The sequence below is a fragment of the Cryptomeria japonica genome, chromosome 5 (assembly GCF_030272615.1).
Source record: "Cryptomeria japonica chromosome 5, Sugi_1.0, whole genome shotgun sequence".
Classification (NCBI taxonomy): Eukaryota; Viridiplantae; Streptophyta; class Pinopsida; order Cupressales; family Cupressaceae; genus Cryptomeria; species Cryptomeria japonica.
Window position 1 is genome coordinate 279,804,955 of NC_081409.1, and position 16,505 is coordinate 279,821,459.

At 35.0% G+C, this 16,505-nt stretch overlaps 1 protein-coding gene across 2 annotated transcripts; it reads left to right on the plus strand.

The window, feature by feature from the left end:
* The first annotated feature begins 8,171 nt into the window (after window positions 1–8,171).
* LOC131047447 (F-box protein At2g02240) lies at window positions 8,172–12,868 on the plus strand. Of its 2 annotated transcripts, none has more exons than XM_057981335.2 (3): window positions 8,172–8,589; window positions 11,843–11,961; window positions 12,062–12,868. In XM_057981335.2, the coding sequence occupies exons 1-3, from the start codon at window positions 8,308–8,310 to the stop codon at window positions 12,576–12,578; spliced, it is 918 nt and encodes a 305-aa protein (XP_057837318.1). In that variant the 5' UTR covers window positions 8,172–8,307; the 3' UTR covers window positions 12,579–12,868. The 2 variants fall into 2 exon arrangements, with proteins under 2 accessions (XP_057837318.1, XP_057837316.1); XM_057981333.2 differs by having other exon boundaries at window positions 8,178–8,589; window positions 12,059–12,868.
* Window positions 12,869–16,505: the final 3,637 nt, after the last annotated feature.

The window sequence follows — 16,505 nt, forward strand, 5'->3', positions numbered from 1 at the left end:
TATTAAAATAAAACAAGGTGCAATAACAGTTTATTGTGACAGTCAAAATACGATCTACCTAACTAAGAACCCAACATTTCATGCCCAAACCAAACACATTAATCTTCAATATCATTTTGTCAAAGATATGATCAAAGATGGCAGGGTGAAGCTGGTTAAGGTTGAAACTTTGATGAATGATGCAGATTCTTTAACTAAGGTTGTGATCACAAATAAGTTCAAATGTTGTTCAGAGTCTATGGGCCTCATGGCCCATAGCAATTAATTTATTGTGTAGATACTCCCTTTTCCCTTGCAAGGTATTGGAAAAGTGGGAGTATGTTGGGAAAATGGTGTCTCAACCTTGCATTTATATAAGGTTACTATTTATAGTAATTTTTTGTTTGGGCATGAATTGATTCAAATTTTTTCCCAAAGCTTCAGATTGGCTAGATAAGAATGCTGGTAAAATTTCGTTGCAAGATCATAACTGGATTTGAAGATATTAAAATTTTTGTTTTTGAAAGTTGTGATGAAAGATTTAAATTTAATTTTGAGGACTTTAGAGGCTCCTAAACATCTTGAAAAGTGGGTGTAACCAATGTAGCAGGTTATAAGGTGATAGAGTACATTGTGAGCTTTCTGGCACTTCAAACGATTCGTCAATGATGTTGGGAAAATGGTATCTCAACCTTGCATTTACATGAGGTTACTATTTATAATAAGTTTTCATTTGATCACGAAATGGTGCAAAATTCTTTCCGAAGTTTTTGGTTGGATAGATAAGCATTCCGGTAAAGTTATGTCGCAAGTTCGTAGCTAGTTTTGAAGGTATTAAATTTTTCGTTTTAGAGGGGTCCAATGAAAGGTTTAAATTTTATTTTGAGGACTTTAGAGACCTCAAAACACCATAAAAAGTGGGCATAAACGATGTGGCTATTTACGAGGCAATAGAGCACTTCACGAGATTTTCGATGCTTCAAACAGTTCGTCAATAGGACACACGGTTCTCAAGTTATGGCCTTCAAAAGTTTGTACTCCTGAAATAGGAAATATAAAATACATCAGACACATAAATGAGCGGTAAAAAGGGAGGGACACGTCATAGGGCATCTAGAAGCGAGATAAGGTTGGCTACACCTCATTGGGTGGTTTTAGCCCATGGTTTTGTAATACTGTTTGACGGTTTCTTGTATTGTATCTCCTATATATGAGGTGCGTGAGATAAAGGTCGTGTGTAAGAGTCTTATGGCTATTGAGTTACCTCCGAATCTTTGATTAGTGGTACTCATGCGAAGAGCTTGCTCTGCAAGTATATTGTAATATGTTTTGATTGTTGAATAATATATTGGGCGGCTTTTAGAGTGTGGGGTTTTTCTCCCGAAAGGGTTTTCCCCACGTAAATCACTATGTTATTGTTTGAATGTTATTATATCTATTTTTGTTTTCTGTAACTATTGTGATGATCTGTAAAAGTTTCTGCATTACTCTCCTCTAAAGATTAGTGTAGGAAGTTGTTCCGCTATTTGACTTCCTTACAAATGAGACACCTGATTCACAAGTTATGGCCTCTAGAAGTTTGGTCTCCTGAAATAGGAAATATAAAAATGCATCAGACACATAAATGAGCTGTAAAATGGAGGCATACGCATTGATATGTGTTTTGACATTTCATAGGGCATCTAGGATTGGAGATAAGGTCGATTCCACTTTATTGGGTGGTTTTAGCCCATGGTTTGTAACATTGTTTGATGGTTTCATGTATTGTATCCCTTATATATGAGGTGCGTAAAATGGAGGTTGTGTGTAAGAGTCTTATAGCTATTGAGTTACCTCTGAATCTACGATTGGTGGTACTCCCATGAAGAGATTACTCTAAAAGTATATATGTAGTTTGTTATTGATTTTTAATAATATATTGGATGGCTTTTGGAGTGTGGGGTTTTTATCCTAAAGGGTTTTCCCCACGTAAATCACTATGTTGTGGTATGCATGCTATTATGGCCATTTCTGTTAAGTTTTTGTAATTGTTGTAATGATCTGTACAAGTTTTGCATTATCCTCATCTCAAGGTTAGTGTAGGAAGTTGTTTCGCTACTTAACTTCCTTACATAATTGACATTAACTAAACATCACATTATAGTGAAAATAAAGCATAACATAATATCATTGAAAAAGAGGGATGTAACATAGTGAATAAAATGTCCCTCTTGAATATTTCATATTTGTTACTATAGATACCTAAAACTTGCACAACTAGTTAAATGAATTTTATTCATTTAATCATCATTTATTTGCCTATAAATTAGACTAAGGTTTAATTAATATCCCTATTCTTCCAATCAACCTATTAATCAAATTAAAGATTTGATTAAAATCCTTTTCTTCTAGCCTAACCTATTGATTAAACTAAGGTTTGATTAAGTACCCTTTAGCCATTTAATTGAATAAATCTTATTTATTTAATTAAAACCCCCTTTTTCCCTTTTAATTGAATTTACATTTGATTAAAATCCCTTTGCATTTAAATAAATCATTATTTATTTGTGAATAGTCCCCCCACTTGCAAAATCCTACAAATACAAGTTGCACCCCCTTTTGGCTAAAATAAATATTTTATTTTATCTAAAAATGCCTATTTCCCTCCACTTGCATTCTCCTACATTTTCCATTAGCATGCTAATATTCTTCTAGAACCCCTCTAATCCCTCATTAACTAGCCTAATACCTCTAATCATGTCACATCCCTAAATTTGGGGGAGACTTCTCCAAATTTGGGGAAAGTCTTCAAAATGTGTTGAAGACTTTACCTTCTTCAACAAGTCAACTTGTTGAGTCTTCCAAACTTGTAAGGTTCTTACAAAAGCCTTGAAGGTTATCTACCTTCCAACAAGTTAACCTCGAAAGTCTTCAAAGGCATTTAATGCCTCTTACAAGACATCACCCTAGCCCATGATGGTTGTCCCTTTGGCCATCCTTCAACTTTGCACAAGAGTTTACCTCTTGGACAATATCATGCTCCCTTGGATAATGACATTATCCAATGATGTCATCCCTTGAGGTTATCCCTAATGCTTACTTAGCATCTAATGCTTGCTTAGCATCCTCTCAAGCCATCTCAAGGTGACATTTGTCAACCTGGGATTGGATTTAATTCCCCTCATGGATTGATAACTTTCCATCCTAGCCCTTGTTGAGATTGCTCAATCTCAACCATCCATTCTTTATTTTTCCTATAAATAGAGCCTATTTCTTCAATCTTAGGATCCATAATCTTGTGCATCAAACTTATAGTCATTTTTTAGGTTATCAAGGAGCTCAATTTGTCATCTTAAAGCACTTACATCATCTTAGTTGCATGCTAGTTTAGTTTCCATCATGTTGATAGTACCATGCTAATCCCATTTTCATGCTAGCTTAATTCATAAACATTGTAATATCAATTTCATAGCAATCTCCATGTTAGTTTAATTAGAACACCTAAGCTTTCAATTTGGAATCAATCTTAGCCTCGTATCATGCATTTCATCTTTTCATATCATTTGATCATCTAGCTAGGATCTTAGTTGCATTCATTTTGATCGTGGCATATCCTGCAATCTCGTTCTTTAGGTTGACATCTAAAAGATCAAGTGCTCTTCCAAGTGAGAGCCACCTCGAATCTTGAAGATCCTTGGAGATAGAGGAACATGCAACATGCTTGGGGTTCTTGATTTTGAAGCTAACTTAGTTTAGTTTCTATTTTGATTTCTAACTCTAACATAATGTTTCATGCGTGTGTTTGATGTTGTTTGATTCTCTTTTGCAGATTCCACACTTTCCAGCTCATAGTTAATATATTAATTTATGATTTTTTCAGGTCCCTCTCTTGAAGGATCTTCCAAATCTTGTTCTTTATTTTCTTCTCTTCTTGAAAATATAGAGGTTTTTGAATAAAACTCTCTACAGATTTACTATTTTCCTATGTACTTCCTTCATCTTGAGTTACTTTTTTTACTTGTAGTTTCTTCAATTCATTTAGAGTGTTGGTCATTTATATCATTTTAAAAATATGAATACATCTTGTCTCTGGTTCATCATGATAACATTTTCTTGATGAAATCTCTCTTTCTTCATTTGTTTGCCTTATTTATGACATGTGTGGAAAATGAGATCCTAGGTCTCTATATGTAAACTAGGATCTTAAAACTCCATGGCATATCATCGAAACACAAATATGTTCAACTACATTGTTGACAAGAGAGTTAAAAACTTGTATTTCGTTCCTTCGTTGCAACGGAATTGAGATTGTGAAGTGTGTGTTTAGGATCTAGGATTAATGATAGCAAAATGATAGAATTCAGTAATAAAAATAAACTACATAACATATAATAGACATAGTAAGACAAACTTTGAGAGAAAACATAGAGAGGAATCTGGATCTACAAAATAGAGTTAGAAGTGTTGGAATTGGGTGTTGGGCACCCTATTTTGAGGCACTTGTGATCGACAAAAAAATGGAAAAATGTAGTTAGGAGGTCCTATAGGTCTATCTCCCCAAAACCTAGCCTAAAATAGTTAGAAACAGGTGCTAAAGGCCCTAGTCTAAGCGTTTTCACATGTTCAAAAGTCATTCCAACTTGTAATAGTTTTCTCTGCATTTTTATGTCACTTTAATTTTCAAATATAAACTTTCACACATGAAAAATGAGGGAAATGGGTTGTGTTGTATAGGGGCTTGCCTAAGTTAAATCCCATGTTGGTGTTCCCACCTCCACAATAGCTAATGATGATGAAAAAGTGGGTGTGTCCTCAAAAGGGCAGAGGCTAAACAATAATGTAAAATTTAAAATAATAAGTGTTAACTCAAGTATGAAACCCTTTGTATGAAGTCCCACACAAGGCTTGATTTTGCTAGAATATGTTAATGCATGCTTTCATCATGGAGAAACAAAACATAGTTGATCATGATTTCTGTAACAAATTTGTATGTTTGAATGGTTTGCTCCTTGATTGTAGATCTGTGCTCAATTGATTTGAATCTATTGATTGAATGCTTGAAAGTGTAGGTTCTATTACTTAGAGTTTGATCATAAGAGAGTTTAATCATAAGAGAGGGAGTTGTATTTATATGCAACTTACACCTTTTTTAATTTAATTTTTGGGGAAGGTTGACATCAAGGAGCAAATTCCTGCTATTTGCAAAGCCGAAATTCACATTTCAAAATTTGAGCCCAATTTGCATGGATATGAGCGCCTAGTGCCCTAGTCATATAAAATTGTGCCACGAAAAAGGTCATGAATAGGGGAATGCGCCAAGATTATGGAAACTGTCCCAAAACTAAGCATAATCAGACATAAATTAGGCACAATTGCCAAAATGGGTCCAAACTAGGTGTGAAATTGTAAAGGGATACAATTTACAACACTATGATGTCTTCCCCTTTGATTTTTCTATGGTACTAAAGCCTTGCACTGATTAATTATTTTTATCTCTTCGCCATTACTTGAGTTCTCTTTTGCTTGAAAGGATAACAAACAAATGTACGCTACATGTTGTAATGATCATAATTCTGATACCATTATAATGTACCAAATAGAATATTTTTCGAAATTTATTATAATAAAATAAAACATATAAAACCTAAAGAAAAATATGATGCTCAAACCCTCGTGAAGTTATTTTCCAATATAAACTAGAATACTGACAAAAATCTAACAATTTCTTCGTTGTTTCGACACTCGATTTAATAATGTTTGTATAAAAATATTTGCAAATACTTCTATTGAAAAAATCTTATTTTAACACATAAAATATTTTTCTATAGTAGAAAAATACATAGCAACAACAACATCAACAAGAAACTAAAACTGTCTCTTCAAACTCCCTCTCTACAACACTGCATATCTCATACATTGACAACAATGCAAGACTTCAAATTAGGAACTATTAACCACTACAGCTAAATATGATTTAATTTAGTATAATAACAAATACTTACAACCAAATTGTTGTGCTATAATAGTACACAATTAAATAAAATTGCAATTTAAACTATGTACACTTCTTCAAATAGGTGCAACCTGCAACCATTAGAATCACACATTGAATAACTAAACTATCATAGGATATTTTAAGATCCAGTACAATCCCTAAATAAAATTTCTCCTTGAACCAAAGGGGTTTCATTTCATGATTCCAATCTCTAGTGGTGCTTTTTAATAAAAGATTTTTGTATGAACACAAGTGTCCAAATAAGTTTTGATAGAAGTTTTGTATAATAAGATAAGATGCCTAAAATGTGTAATTACCTCCAAATAAATAGAGTATCAAATACAATCACCCGTTTTGGTGGGTAAATATTAATTAAAAAATATTTCACATCCCTCCTCTAGTTTTGCATGGCAAAATTTGCTCCTTACAAGTTTTAATTCAAAATCAATAATCTATCATAATTTATCATAACGATAATTCAATATGCTATTTTAAGAGTTTTCTCAATGCAAGAGAATATCAATAAAACCTGCACCTTACTTGGAGTCAAATACATTTAATTTAATATTTAAATCTCCTAATAATATTTTAAAATTATTGAATTCAAGGACATAAATAAATATTAAAATAGCTTGAGAAATATTGAAATAGGCTATTTAATCACTTGAATTAATTAATTTGAAAGGGGACATGACATAATGCCTCCTTGTGCACCTCTTGCTTCCCTCATCCTCCTCTACATCCTAGTTCATCCACTAATCTTTGAAATAGGATACATGGCCCATGTTGACTGTCTCAAAATAGATAAATGTTACTATGAAAGTCCTTGAACCTCATCATTATGTCTGGCTCACTTAACAATAATTAAACATCCCAGTACTTGCACTTCATTGTTGCAAGTGAAAACATAATCCGTATTAGTGACCTATAAAAATGAGATAGCATTGATATTGATATCTCACCAAAATCAAACAAGTTGGTAATTAAAAAATTTAATGTTTTTGAATAAAGAGTACAAATTTGTTGGTATTTGCATAATGTGATGGTTAAATTATGGTGTTGTGGTTGTTTCCATCAAGGTTTAAACCCCATAAGGGGTATGACCAAGTGTTTATGTCAAGGATGAGGTCCCTCATTGTGAGATCACTAGTTCATAACTTTGGTCAAAAGTGTTTGCCCCTTCAAAAAAAAAAGGAGTACAAATTTGAGACCCATCTACGTGTTTGTAGGTTTTCAAAATAGAATCTTCGAAAAAATTCTACGTTACAAGGTTTAAATAAGATAAATTTGAATTATTAGGTGCAATTTTGTAAGCATGCAAGCTAAAAGTTTAAGCTCAAAAAATTTGAGCCACAAGCTTGAAATAAGTACAAACAATGTTTTCTAAGTGGTCCAGGATTCAAGGTTTGGTAAGAAAATTGTATACTATTGAGGTTTGGGGTTCAATGCTAAGTTACAAGTTCAATTTTAATTTGATTTGAAGTTTAAGATTCTAGTGTGAAGATTGAATTGTCATTGATTTAAAGTTCAAAATATTTTTGTGTTTTGTAACTTTGATTTGTAATTTGTTATTTTAGTTCAAAGTCAAAGTAATAGCTTAAAATTTCAACTTTGAAGCAATTTTTAAGTTGTATTTTCAAAGAAAAGGCTGGGAAAATCCTAATTTGGGGCTTAGGATTTTGTGGACAAATTTTTTTTTTCTCATATAACAAAAGAGTTTGAATGACAAAAAATTTAGAGTTCAATACCAAACTACAAATTACTACTTGCAAACATACTACAAAAGTTTGATTATTTTTAAAGAGATAATCTTATCCCTTAAGCTCAGGGGAAAGTAATCACATTTAAATTTAATGTTTCCCATCACATTTATGAACACTCCAACCTCTCGTAAGACCTCCTTGATGTGTACTTAAACCCAATCATCCTAAACAAGTAATAAAAATATTGACTTGAATGTGAGTTGAGCGCTAAGCACAACTAAGACTAATAAAATAGAAAAATGAGAATGAAAATATAAGCTACAAAATAATGATCCCAATTTTATTAAAGAAGAAACTATTAAAAAAATTTAATACAAAATGTAAAAATAACTTAATAGAAAAATTGACTTGAAAATAAAGTCTATGAAACAAATGTTATGTAAATTCAACATTTATCTTCAAAATATTATTTGAAGGTAATTTATTTCATATACTTTTGCCGCTAGAATATAGCCCATGAGCCAACTAATATCTTAAAGGCGAAGCAACCGATGATAAAAACAGATATTAACTCGGTCGAGCAGAGAAGAAGCAAAATCGTCATTCTACTGCAATTTATTTGAACTCATCGGGTCTGCTGATTTTGGAAAGATGGGGGACGATCTTAATGAAGCCCTTCTGACTATGTCAGATTTGCCAGAAAATTGCCTGTCAAGGGTTCTTGAATTGACAACACCAAAGGATGTCTGCAGGGTTTCAGTTCTCTGTCGTGCATTAAAGTTTGCCGGAAATTCAAATTGTGTATGGGAGAAAATGCTTCCGCCTCATCACAGAGATCTCCTTGCAAGAGCTTGTAACCCTCTGCAATTTAATTCAAAGAAAGAATTATATTTCAGCCTCTGTGAACCAGTTTCCATCGACAAGGGAACCAAGGTTTAAATGATTTATTACATTGTTTCTATTTGTTTTTATAAGCAAGTTTATTTATTGTAAAATAATTACTATACTATTGTAGTGGGTAATTTCCTTTTCCTTTCTTTTGCAATCTTCTGATCTCATATGTCAAATCTCCCTTCGACAAGGGAACCAAGGTTTAAATGATTTATTACATTGTTTCTAATTGTTTTTATAAGTAAGTTTATTTATTGTAAAATAATTACTATACTTTTGTACCGTGTAATTTCCTTTTCCTTTCTTTTGTAATCTTCTGATCTCATCTGTCAAATCCCCCTTCTGCCTTGGATTCATTCAAATCGGCGAGGTGGGATAGATTTCGAATTTTTACCCAATTTTGAATGTTATAATGTTTCTGGGAGATTTGAAGTGGTCTCAGTTATGAAAGCGCCACTCTCTTAAGTACTACTACTTGAATTCGTTCCATTTGACGATTTATTTTATTATTATTATTTTTAAATTAGCCTTTGCCCTAGGAAGAAATCTTTGGCTCTTAATATCAAGACAGAGAAATAATTTCAGCCAGTAAACCTTGTTTCATATGTTGAGGCATGTCACACCAAATTTGGATGTTGTTGTATGTTGAGGTAGGGCATACTTCAAATTGAATGTGGAATTTTTGTAGGAATGATACTCAGTTATATATCAAATGGCGATTTGATCCGCAGAGTATATTTGTTCCATCGAATTTTTTTTTCAAATAGATTCAGGTGGGGTACAGTGTCTATATATCCACACTGAAAATTATTGTTGAAAATTTATGAAATTCCTTCTTATACAGACTCCTTTGGTAAGCCCATGGCAATTAACCACAGCCCTTGAAAATTCACTATTTTATGAAAAGGTCTGTATTAAAAATATTTAATTTCTTTGTAATAATCCTTATCGAAGAATTTCGTAAGACTCAGGTTTCCAACTAGCCCATGCTTATTACCATCCCCGTGTTCAATTCTTGGATGTGCAGAAATTTTACAGCAGGCGGCATGCTCTGATCGCCGGGAGCGGAATGATCTCTGTGTACCAAGGAAATACCCCTCTTCTGTGATCGGTAGAATCTAATATTCTCATTTATGCCCAGGCTTGCAAAACGGTTTACTCTTTTCGCTTGAGTGTGCTCTTAATATCCCTGTACTGTGTTTTGTAGAATTCTAATATTCTCATTCATGTCTAGGCTTTCAAAAGGGTTTACTCTTTCGGCTTGAGCGTGCGCTTAATACCCCTGTTCTGTTTTCTGTAGAATTCTAATATTCTTATTTATGTCTAGGCTTGCCAAAAGGGTTTACTCTTTCGGCTTGAGTGTCCGCTTAATCTGTTCTGTCATCTGTAGAATTCTAATATTCTCATTTATGCCTAGGCTTGCAAAAGAGTTTGCTCTTTTGGCTTCAGTGTGTACTTAATATCCCTGTTCTGTGATCTGTACGATTCTGTTATTCTCATTTATGCCTAGACTTGCAAAAGGGTTTAGTCTTTTGGCTTAAGTGTGAGCTTGTACTTATGCTTGTGTCTCTTTCAACTCACATGTTGCCATGTAAGTCACAAATCTGGCCATTTTAGCCTACATCATAATCTTATAGTATCCTTATGCATGCTTCTTCCGAAAGGGATGTGTCTATTCTGGTTCCAAAATGGCGGTATGGATTGACTAACATGTGTGGTAGTCGCGGGTTTTACACCGTCGATTTTGCAATAAACGACTGCGATTGACTAACATGTCGCTATCAAGCTGTACGAAAGGTCTGTTTTGGAACCAAAATAGCTTCCGCCTTTGGAAAATAACCTTCTTGTCTATGCAGCATCAAAAGGAGCGTGACAAGACATTTTTTCCATTTAATAATTAAATTAAAATCACTGTATATTCTGGTTTTTAATTTAATCGTTAAATAGAAAAAAATGTCTTATTAGGCTTCTTTTATTTTCTGGTTTTTAATTTAATTATTAAATGGAATTCAATGTCTCGTCAGCTCCTTTGATGCCTCCATAGATAGTTCCATCTTGTATATGTATGCATCAAAAGGGAGCCTCACAAGACAGTTCCTTTGGCATCTTTTTGTTTATAGAAATGCTTTTTTATTGTTTTTTATCTTTTCAACGGCCGCTGAGTCCTCTTGGAGACATTAAGTTTTATGGTTCCTCCTAGAATGGTTTTTATTGTTTTTTATCTTTTCAACGGCCGCTGAGTCCTCTTGGAGACATTAAGTTTTATGGTTCCTCCTAGAATGGTTTTTATTGTTTTTTATCTTTTCAACGGCCGCTGAGTCCTCTTGGAGAGATTAAGTTTTATGGTTCCTCCTATAAAAGACAGTCTTTCTGGCCCAAGATTGAACCCATAGGAGTATGTTGTGGTGTTCGGGGAGAAGTAACATAGGCTGAAAGCAACTTTTTCAAAAGGTTCTGCATATTCTATCAATCATATCACATAAGGGATCATACCACATACCACATAAGGGACGAGCACTAATTACTTCCCATGTTCTAATAACAATTCATTCCTTACACACTCAATCTCGTAATTATTAACTCTAAAGAAACTAAACTAAAAAAACTAAAAATAACAGTTACTGATACACTTTCCTAACTCACCTTCTTTGATTCCCACAAAAAAACTGCTTAGAGTTTCTGCCTTGCTGCTTTACTCCCAGGCAGAGTACTTCATACAAAAGGTGAAAACTATAATAATAGGTTGTTAGTCAATCATACTTTGGGGACTTAGTAAATAAGTTAATGTTTGTTGCAACTGAAAGGATGTAAGGGAATTTGTCTAGGAGTGATGCAACCCAAATATGGTTGGCTGATATTTGACTCTAAAATGGTGTACCAGTAAAGAATTCTAGAATAACTTGTCAACTTGAGCAGTCCTAGATCCTATGACTCTTAAGTTTAGCCACAAACTCAGTTTGCATTGCATTCTAGTTGGTTCAGTTGCATAGATATAGTCAATGACAATACTACATGATCCCAAACACCACGTTTGTTAAAATAATAAAATATGATTGGGGAGCTATGACTTCAACCCCTTAGTGTTTTTGCTTACCTTTTCTGCATTCTGTGGTTGTCTAACTCCGGGATTCTCATTCAGAACATCTTATTTTATAAATCTAAAAGAAATGTTTCAATTTGGCAATGACCTTGTGGTTTAGTGAATTTGGAAGTTCTATCTATAAGCCACAGGAAAACTTTTTCAGAGATGTTTCAATTTGACAATGAATATGTTTTGAATCTTTGATCAATACAGAAGTTTTGGCTAGACAAAGCTACTGGAAAAGCATGCTTTATGTTGTCTCCAAGAGATTTGGCTATAACTTGGGGAGGTGATGATCGTTACTGGCATTGGATTTCTCGAGATGGCTCCAGGTAACCTAATCTATAGCTGTTGAACTTTTTAAATGTTTTCTGTTTAGGTGAAAATTATGGTCAAGCTAAGCTAAAAAATTATTTCTTCTTTGGACAGCAGTTTTGAGGACATAGCTGAACTAATTGCAGTATGCTGGTTTGAAGTGCAAGGCGTTTTTGACTGCAAACTTCTGTCTCCTGGTATAGCCTATACTGTCTCATTCAAACTGAAACTAAATGGACCTGCTAGCAATCATCGACGGAGGCTTGGTACAATGATTCATGCCTTTCACATGAACCATCGATCACCTTATGGATGGGATATAAAACCAGTCAAATTTTCAGTTACAACTTCTTGGGGACATCAACAGCAATCTGCTCGGTTTTTACGAAACACTGAGAACCCTGTTGATAATGAAGGATACCAAATGACTTCATTTAGACATGTTGGGAAGGGTTGGATGGAGTTTGATGCAGGCGAATTTTTTGTGGAAGAAAATGAGGATGGTCCAAAGGAAGTGAAGTTTTACATGAATGAATTGATTGGTGGAGATTGGAAAGGTGGACTTCTTTTAGAAGGGGTTAAGATTCAACCGAGTTATCTGGTTACAGAAAGACACAATGTTCGGGAAGAATAGTATTAAGCCTTTGGATGTGATCTCAGTTTTCCAGTATTTGTTTTCATAAGAAGGGATTTATACGAAGATGCTCTTGGCCTGTCTATGTATATTTTTCAGTTTTCATGGTTCGAAGTATGTCTAAATTTGTTAATGAGATCCTTTAAACTCTAGTTTTTCAATTAATATGATGCCATAACCTCCAGCAGGAGAATTGTACTGAACTTATGTTGGATCAGTATGCTATGAGTAAAAAGGTCACGTGTTTCTCATTTATTTTAATGAAAGATTGTTCAGTTTGTTTAGGTTCATTTTATTTCTATTCATGATCTTTAATAGTTTGATTTACCAGTGGGGAAGCCTTTGTCCGATCATTTTCCGAAACAAATCATAAGATTTGGAGGGGAATCATTTTTGTTTATATACTCTGTTATGGAAAGCCGCTGTTCAGTTGGAACAGAGATACTTGCAAAAACTGAAAATAAGATTTATTCACGTGCTTTGCATGTATACATTATTTGTTTACAAGTAAAAGCAATGTTATATCAAGGTATTGGCATTTGTACTGTTCAGCAGAGTTTGCCTTTTTATTACTGTTTTAAGTAGTGGCTCTTTGTTGTGAAATTTAACAGTGGCTATTGTTTACTTGTGTTGTCCTTTCTGTCTGATTTTTCCAGTATACACAGATTATTGACAGATAAATTAAACTTCTCCAAGTCATTCCATTTTGACATTGAATTGGAGGTGAGAAGGATACAACTTTTCCATCCTGCAAATTGGATTGTTATATGCTCCCTGATGCTATAAAAGTGGTTGGAGTAGAACATGATGTGCATCTCATCATTATGTTATTGTAGATTCAGATTCTCCAGGTTTTTCATTAGACTTGGCTGGGATTCCTCCATGGTCTATGCTTCTAATCCTTTTGGCCTTTCAGACCATTTTGCAAACTTTCATATCCGGACATACTACATTTTTAGTTTTTATCGTAGTACCTCTCGGATAGAAGGAAACTTAAAAAGATATGCGTCTTATACAAAACACCATTTCTAAATGAGAAGCTGACTTGAGATGATGAATACCTTCTACCTTCAAATGCCTTAACTTCCAATAAGACCTTATTACACTTTTGATGTCTGAGCTGAGTCTTTGGAGGTCTTGTTAGGTGTAGCAAACATAATCTCAAAAGTCCAAGAATAAGATGAAGTAATAAAAAATCTCATTTAATGGTGTAAGGCTCGATTGAAATTAAACCTTTTATGTAATATGATCATAATATTAGTAGAACACCTAATTTTTCCTAGTACCTCAATACAAATGCAATTTTGAATACCCCTTTCGAGCCATATAACTAATTTGGAACTACTTGTTGATTGTTTTTTCCACATCACAAAGATCGGTAGACTATTTTTTAAAGATTGTTCTAAACAAACTATTCAATATTCTTACCCATCAAACTCATTGAATTGTGTGACAAATGCGACATTTCAAACTTGGACATGTGAATAGAAATGGTGTACAAAAAAGTGGATAAATGGTCAATTTTTTACATAACATGTTTACATTATGTTTAAAATCAAATAACACAATTGCATTATGGGTTGGTAAATACCAAGTCATAATGTGAGCATGTTTTGTGCCTTACAAAATGTGAGCGTGTTTTGTGAGCTAAAAAATGCGAGTGCATTTTATTAAGTACAAAACATGCTCACATTTTGAGGAATTAATTGTGCATGCATTTTGTGAGCCCCAAAATGTGAATGTGTTTAATGAGCCACAAAATGCATGCATCTTGTGTGGATCATAAAATTTGTTGCATTTTCTATCTTATATAATGATCGAGGGAGAGGTAGAGAGCAAGAGATAGAGGGAGAGGGAGAGGGAGAGGGAGAGGGAGAATAGATAAAAGAGAGGGAGGATAAAGAGATACAGAGAGAGAGGGAGGGATAGATATAGAGATAAGAGAGAGAAAGAGATAAGGGAGTGCGAGATAAATATTGGGATGAAGAGGGATAGAGAGAGGAGAAAAAGTGTAAAGGAGGGAGGGAGAGGTAGGTAGAGTGAGAAGTGAGAGAGAGGGGGGGAGGCACGGGGGGCAAGGATGGAGAGATAAAGGGGGTTGAGTTAAATAGTAGAGAGGGAAGGAAGGAGGAAGTGAGGGGTAGGGAAGGAGAATTAGAGAGAGTTAAAGAGAGAGCGGGGGAGGGAGGGAAGGGTAGAGTGCAATAACCCAATCCACCCAACCCAAAAGTAACACTTTTTTTGTATTACTAATCTTTTAAGCTAATTAATGTTCATTCACTTGTATACTTAGGTACTCACTTATCCATCAAATAGGATAGACATCTATCCATCAAACAGGATGAGAATCCATCATCTATTCATAGTGAGAGAAAAGGTAGAGTGAGAGACATAAGTACACAAAGGTAAGAAAAATAATAGAGGAAAGAAGGGAGGGAGAGGAAGAGATAGATAGATTACGAGGGAGAGAGACATATAGGGGGAGAGTTAGGTGCACAAAGATATAGGGTGAGAAAAATAGTGGAGAGGGAAGGAGGAAAGGAGAGAGAGGGAGATATAGAGAGAGGTGAGAAAAAGAGTAGAGAGATAGATGTAGGTAGAGAGTTTAGTAGAGATGTAGGGATATATGGGGATGGAGAGACATATGGAGAGAGATAGTTAGACATGGAGAGAGGGTGGGTTGGAGGGAGGGAGAGGTAGAGAAAGAGAGGTGAGGAAAAGAGTAGGGAGGGAAGGAGGGAGGGAGGGATGGAGAGGTAGGGAGTGAGAGATAGAGAGGTGAGAAAGAGTAGAGGAGGGAGGGAGCGAGAGGTATGGAGTGTGAGATGTAGAGAGTGAGAAATAGTGTATGTGGGTTGGTGGAAGGGAGATGTAGAGAGTGATAAATAGTGTATGTGGGTTGGTGGAAGGGAGGGGTGGAGAGAGAGGAGGGAGATTTAGGCAGAGGTATAGAGATAGAGGTGAGAAAAAGAATAGAGGGGAAAGGAGGGAGGTAGAGAGAGAGAGGGTGTGTTAGAGGGAGGGAGAGGTAGAAAAAGTAATGAGAGATACAGGTAGAGAGAGGTAAGAAAAAGTAAAGGAGGGAGGGAGGGAGAGGTAAAAGAGAGGGGAGGGTAAGAAAAAGAGTAAAGAGGGAATGAGGGAGGGATAGGTAGAGATGGAGAGGGAGAGAGGGTTGGCGAAGGGGATAGGTAGAGATGGAGAGATGGTGTTGGAGGAAGGGAGAGGGATATAAAGAGAGTTAGAGAGGGAAGAAATAGACAGATAAAGACAATAGGTGAGAGAGTGAGAAAGAGAGAGGGAGAGATAGATAGAGCAAGGAGAGAAATACAGTATAGAGGGAAGGAGGTGGGGAGGGAGAGATAGAGATAAAGAGAGAGAGTTAAAGAGGGAGAGGGGGTCAGAGGGAAGAAGAGGTAGAGTGTAATAGACCAATCAATCCAACCCAAAATACCACTATTTTTTGTATTACTATTCTTTTAAGATAATTAATGTTTATTCGCTTGTAAAACTCAAATATTTATATACCCATCAAACAAGATAGACATCTACCACCAAATAGGATGGAAATCCATCACTTATCTAGACTAAGATAATGACAAAGTGTGTGTGTGTGTGAGAGAGAGAGAGAGAGAGAGAGAGAGAGAGAGAGAGAGAGAGAGAGAGAGAGAGAGAGAGAGAGAGAGAGAGAGAGTTAATTAGAGTGGTAAGGAGAGACACACATTGAGAGAGTTAAAGAGGGAGAAGGAGGTAGGGAGTGATTGATAGAGAAAGGTGTGAATAAGAGTAGAGGGAAGGAGGGAGAGAGTGCAGATTAATAGGAGGGAGAGGTAGAGAGACTCTAGTAGATACGTAGGGATAAATGGAGATATAGAGAGAGCATTAGGTAGAGAGATAGGGATAGAGAGGTGAGAAAAAGAATAGAGA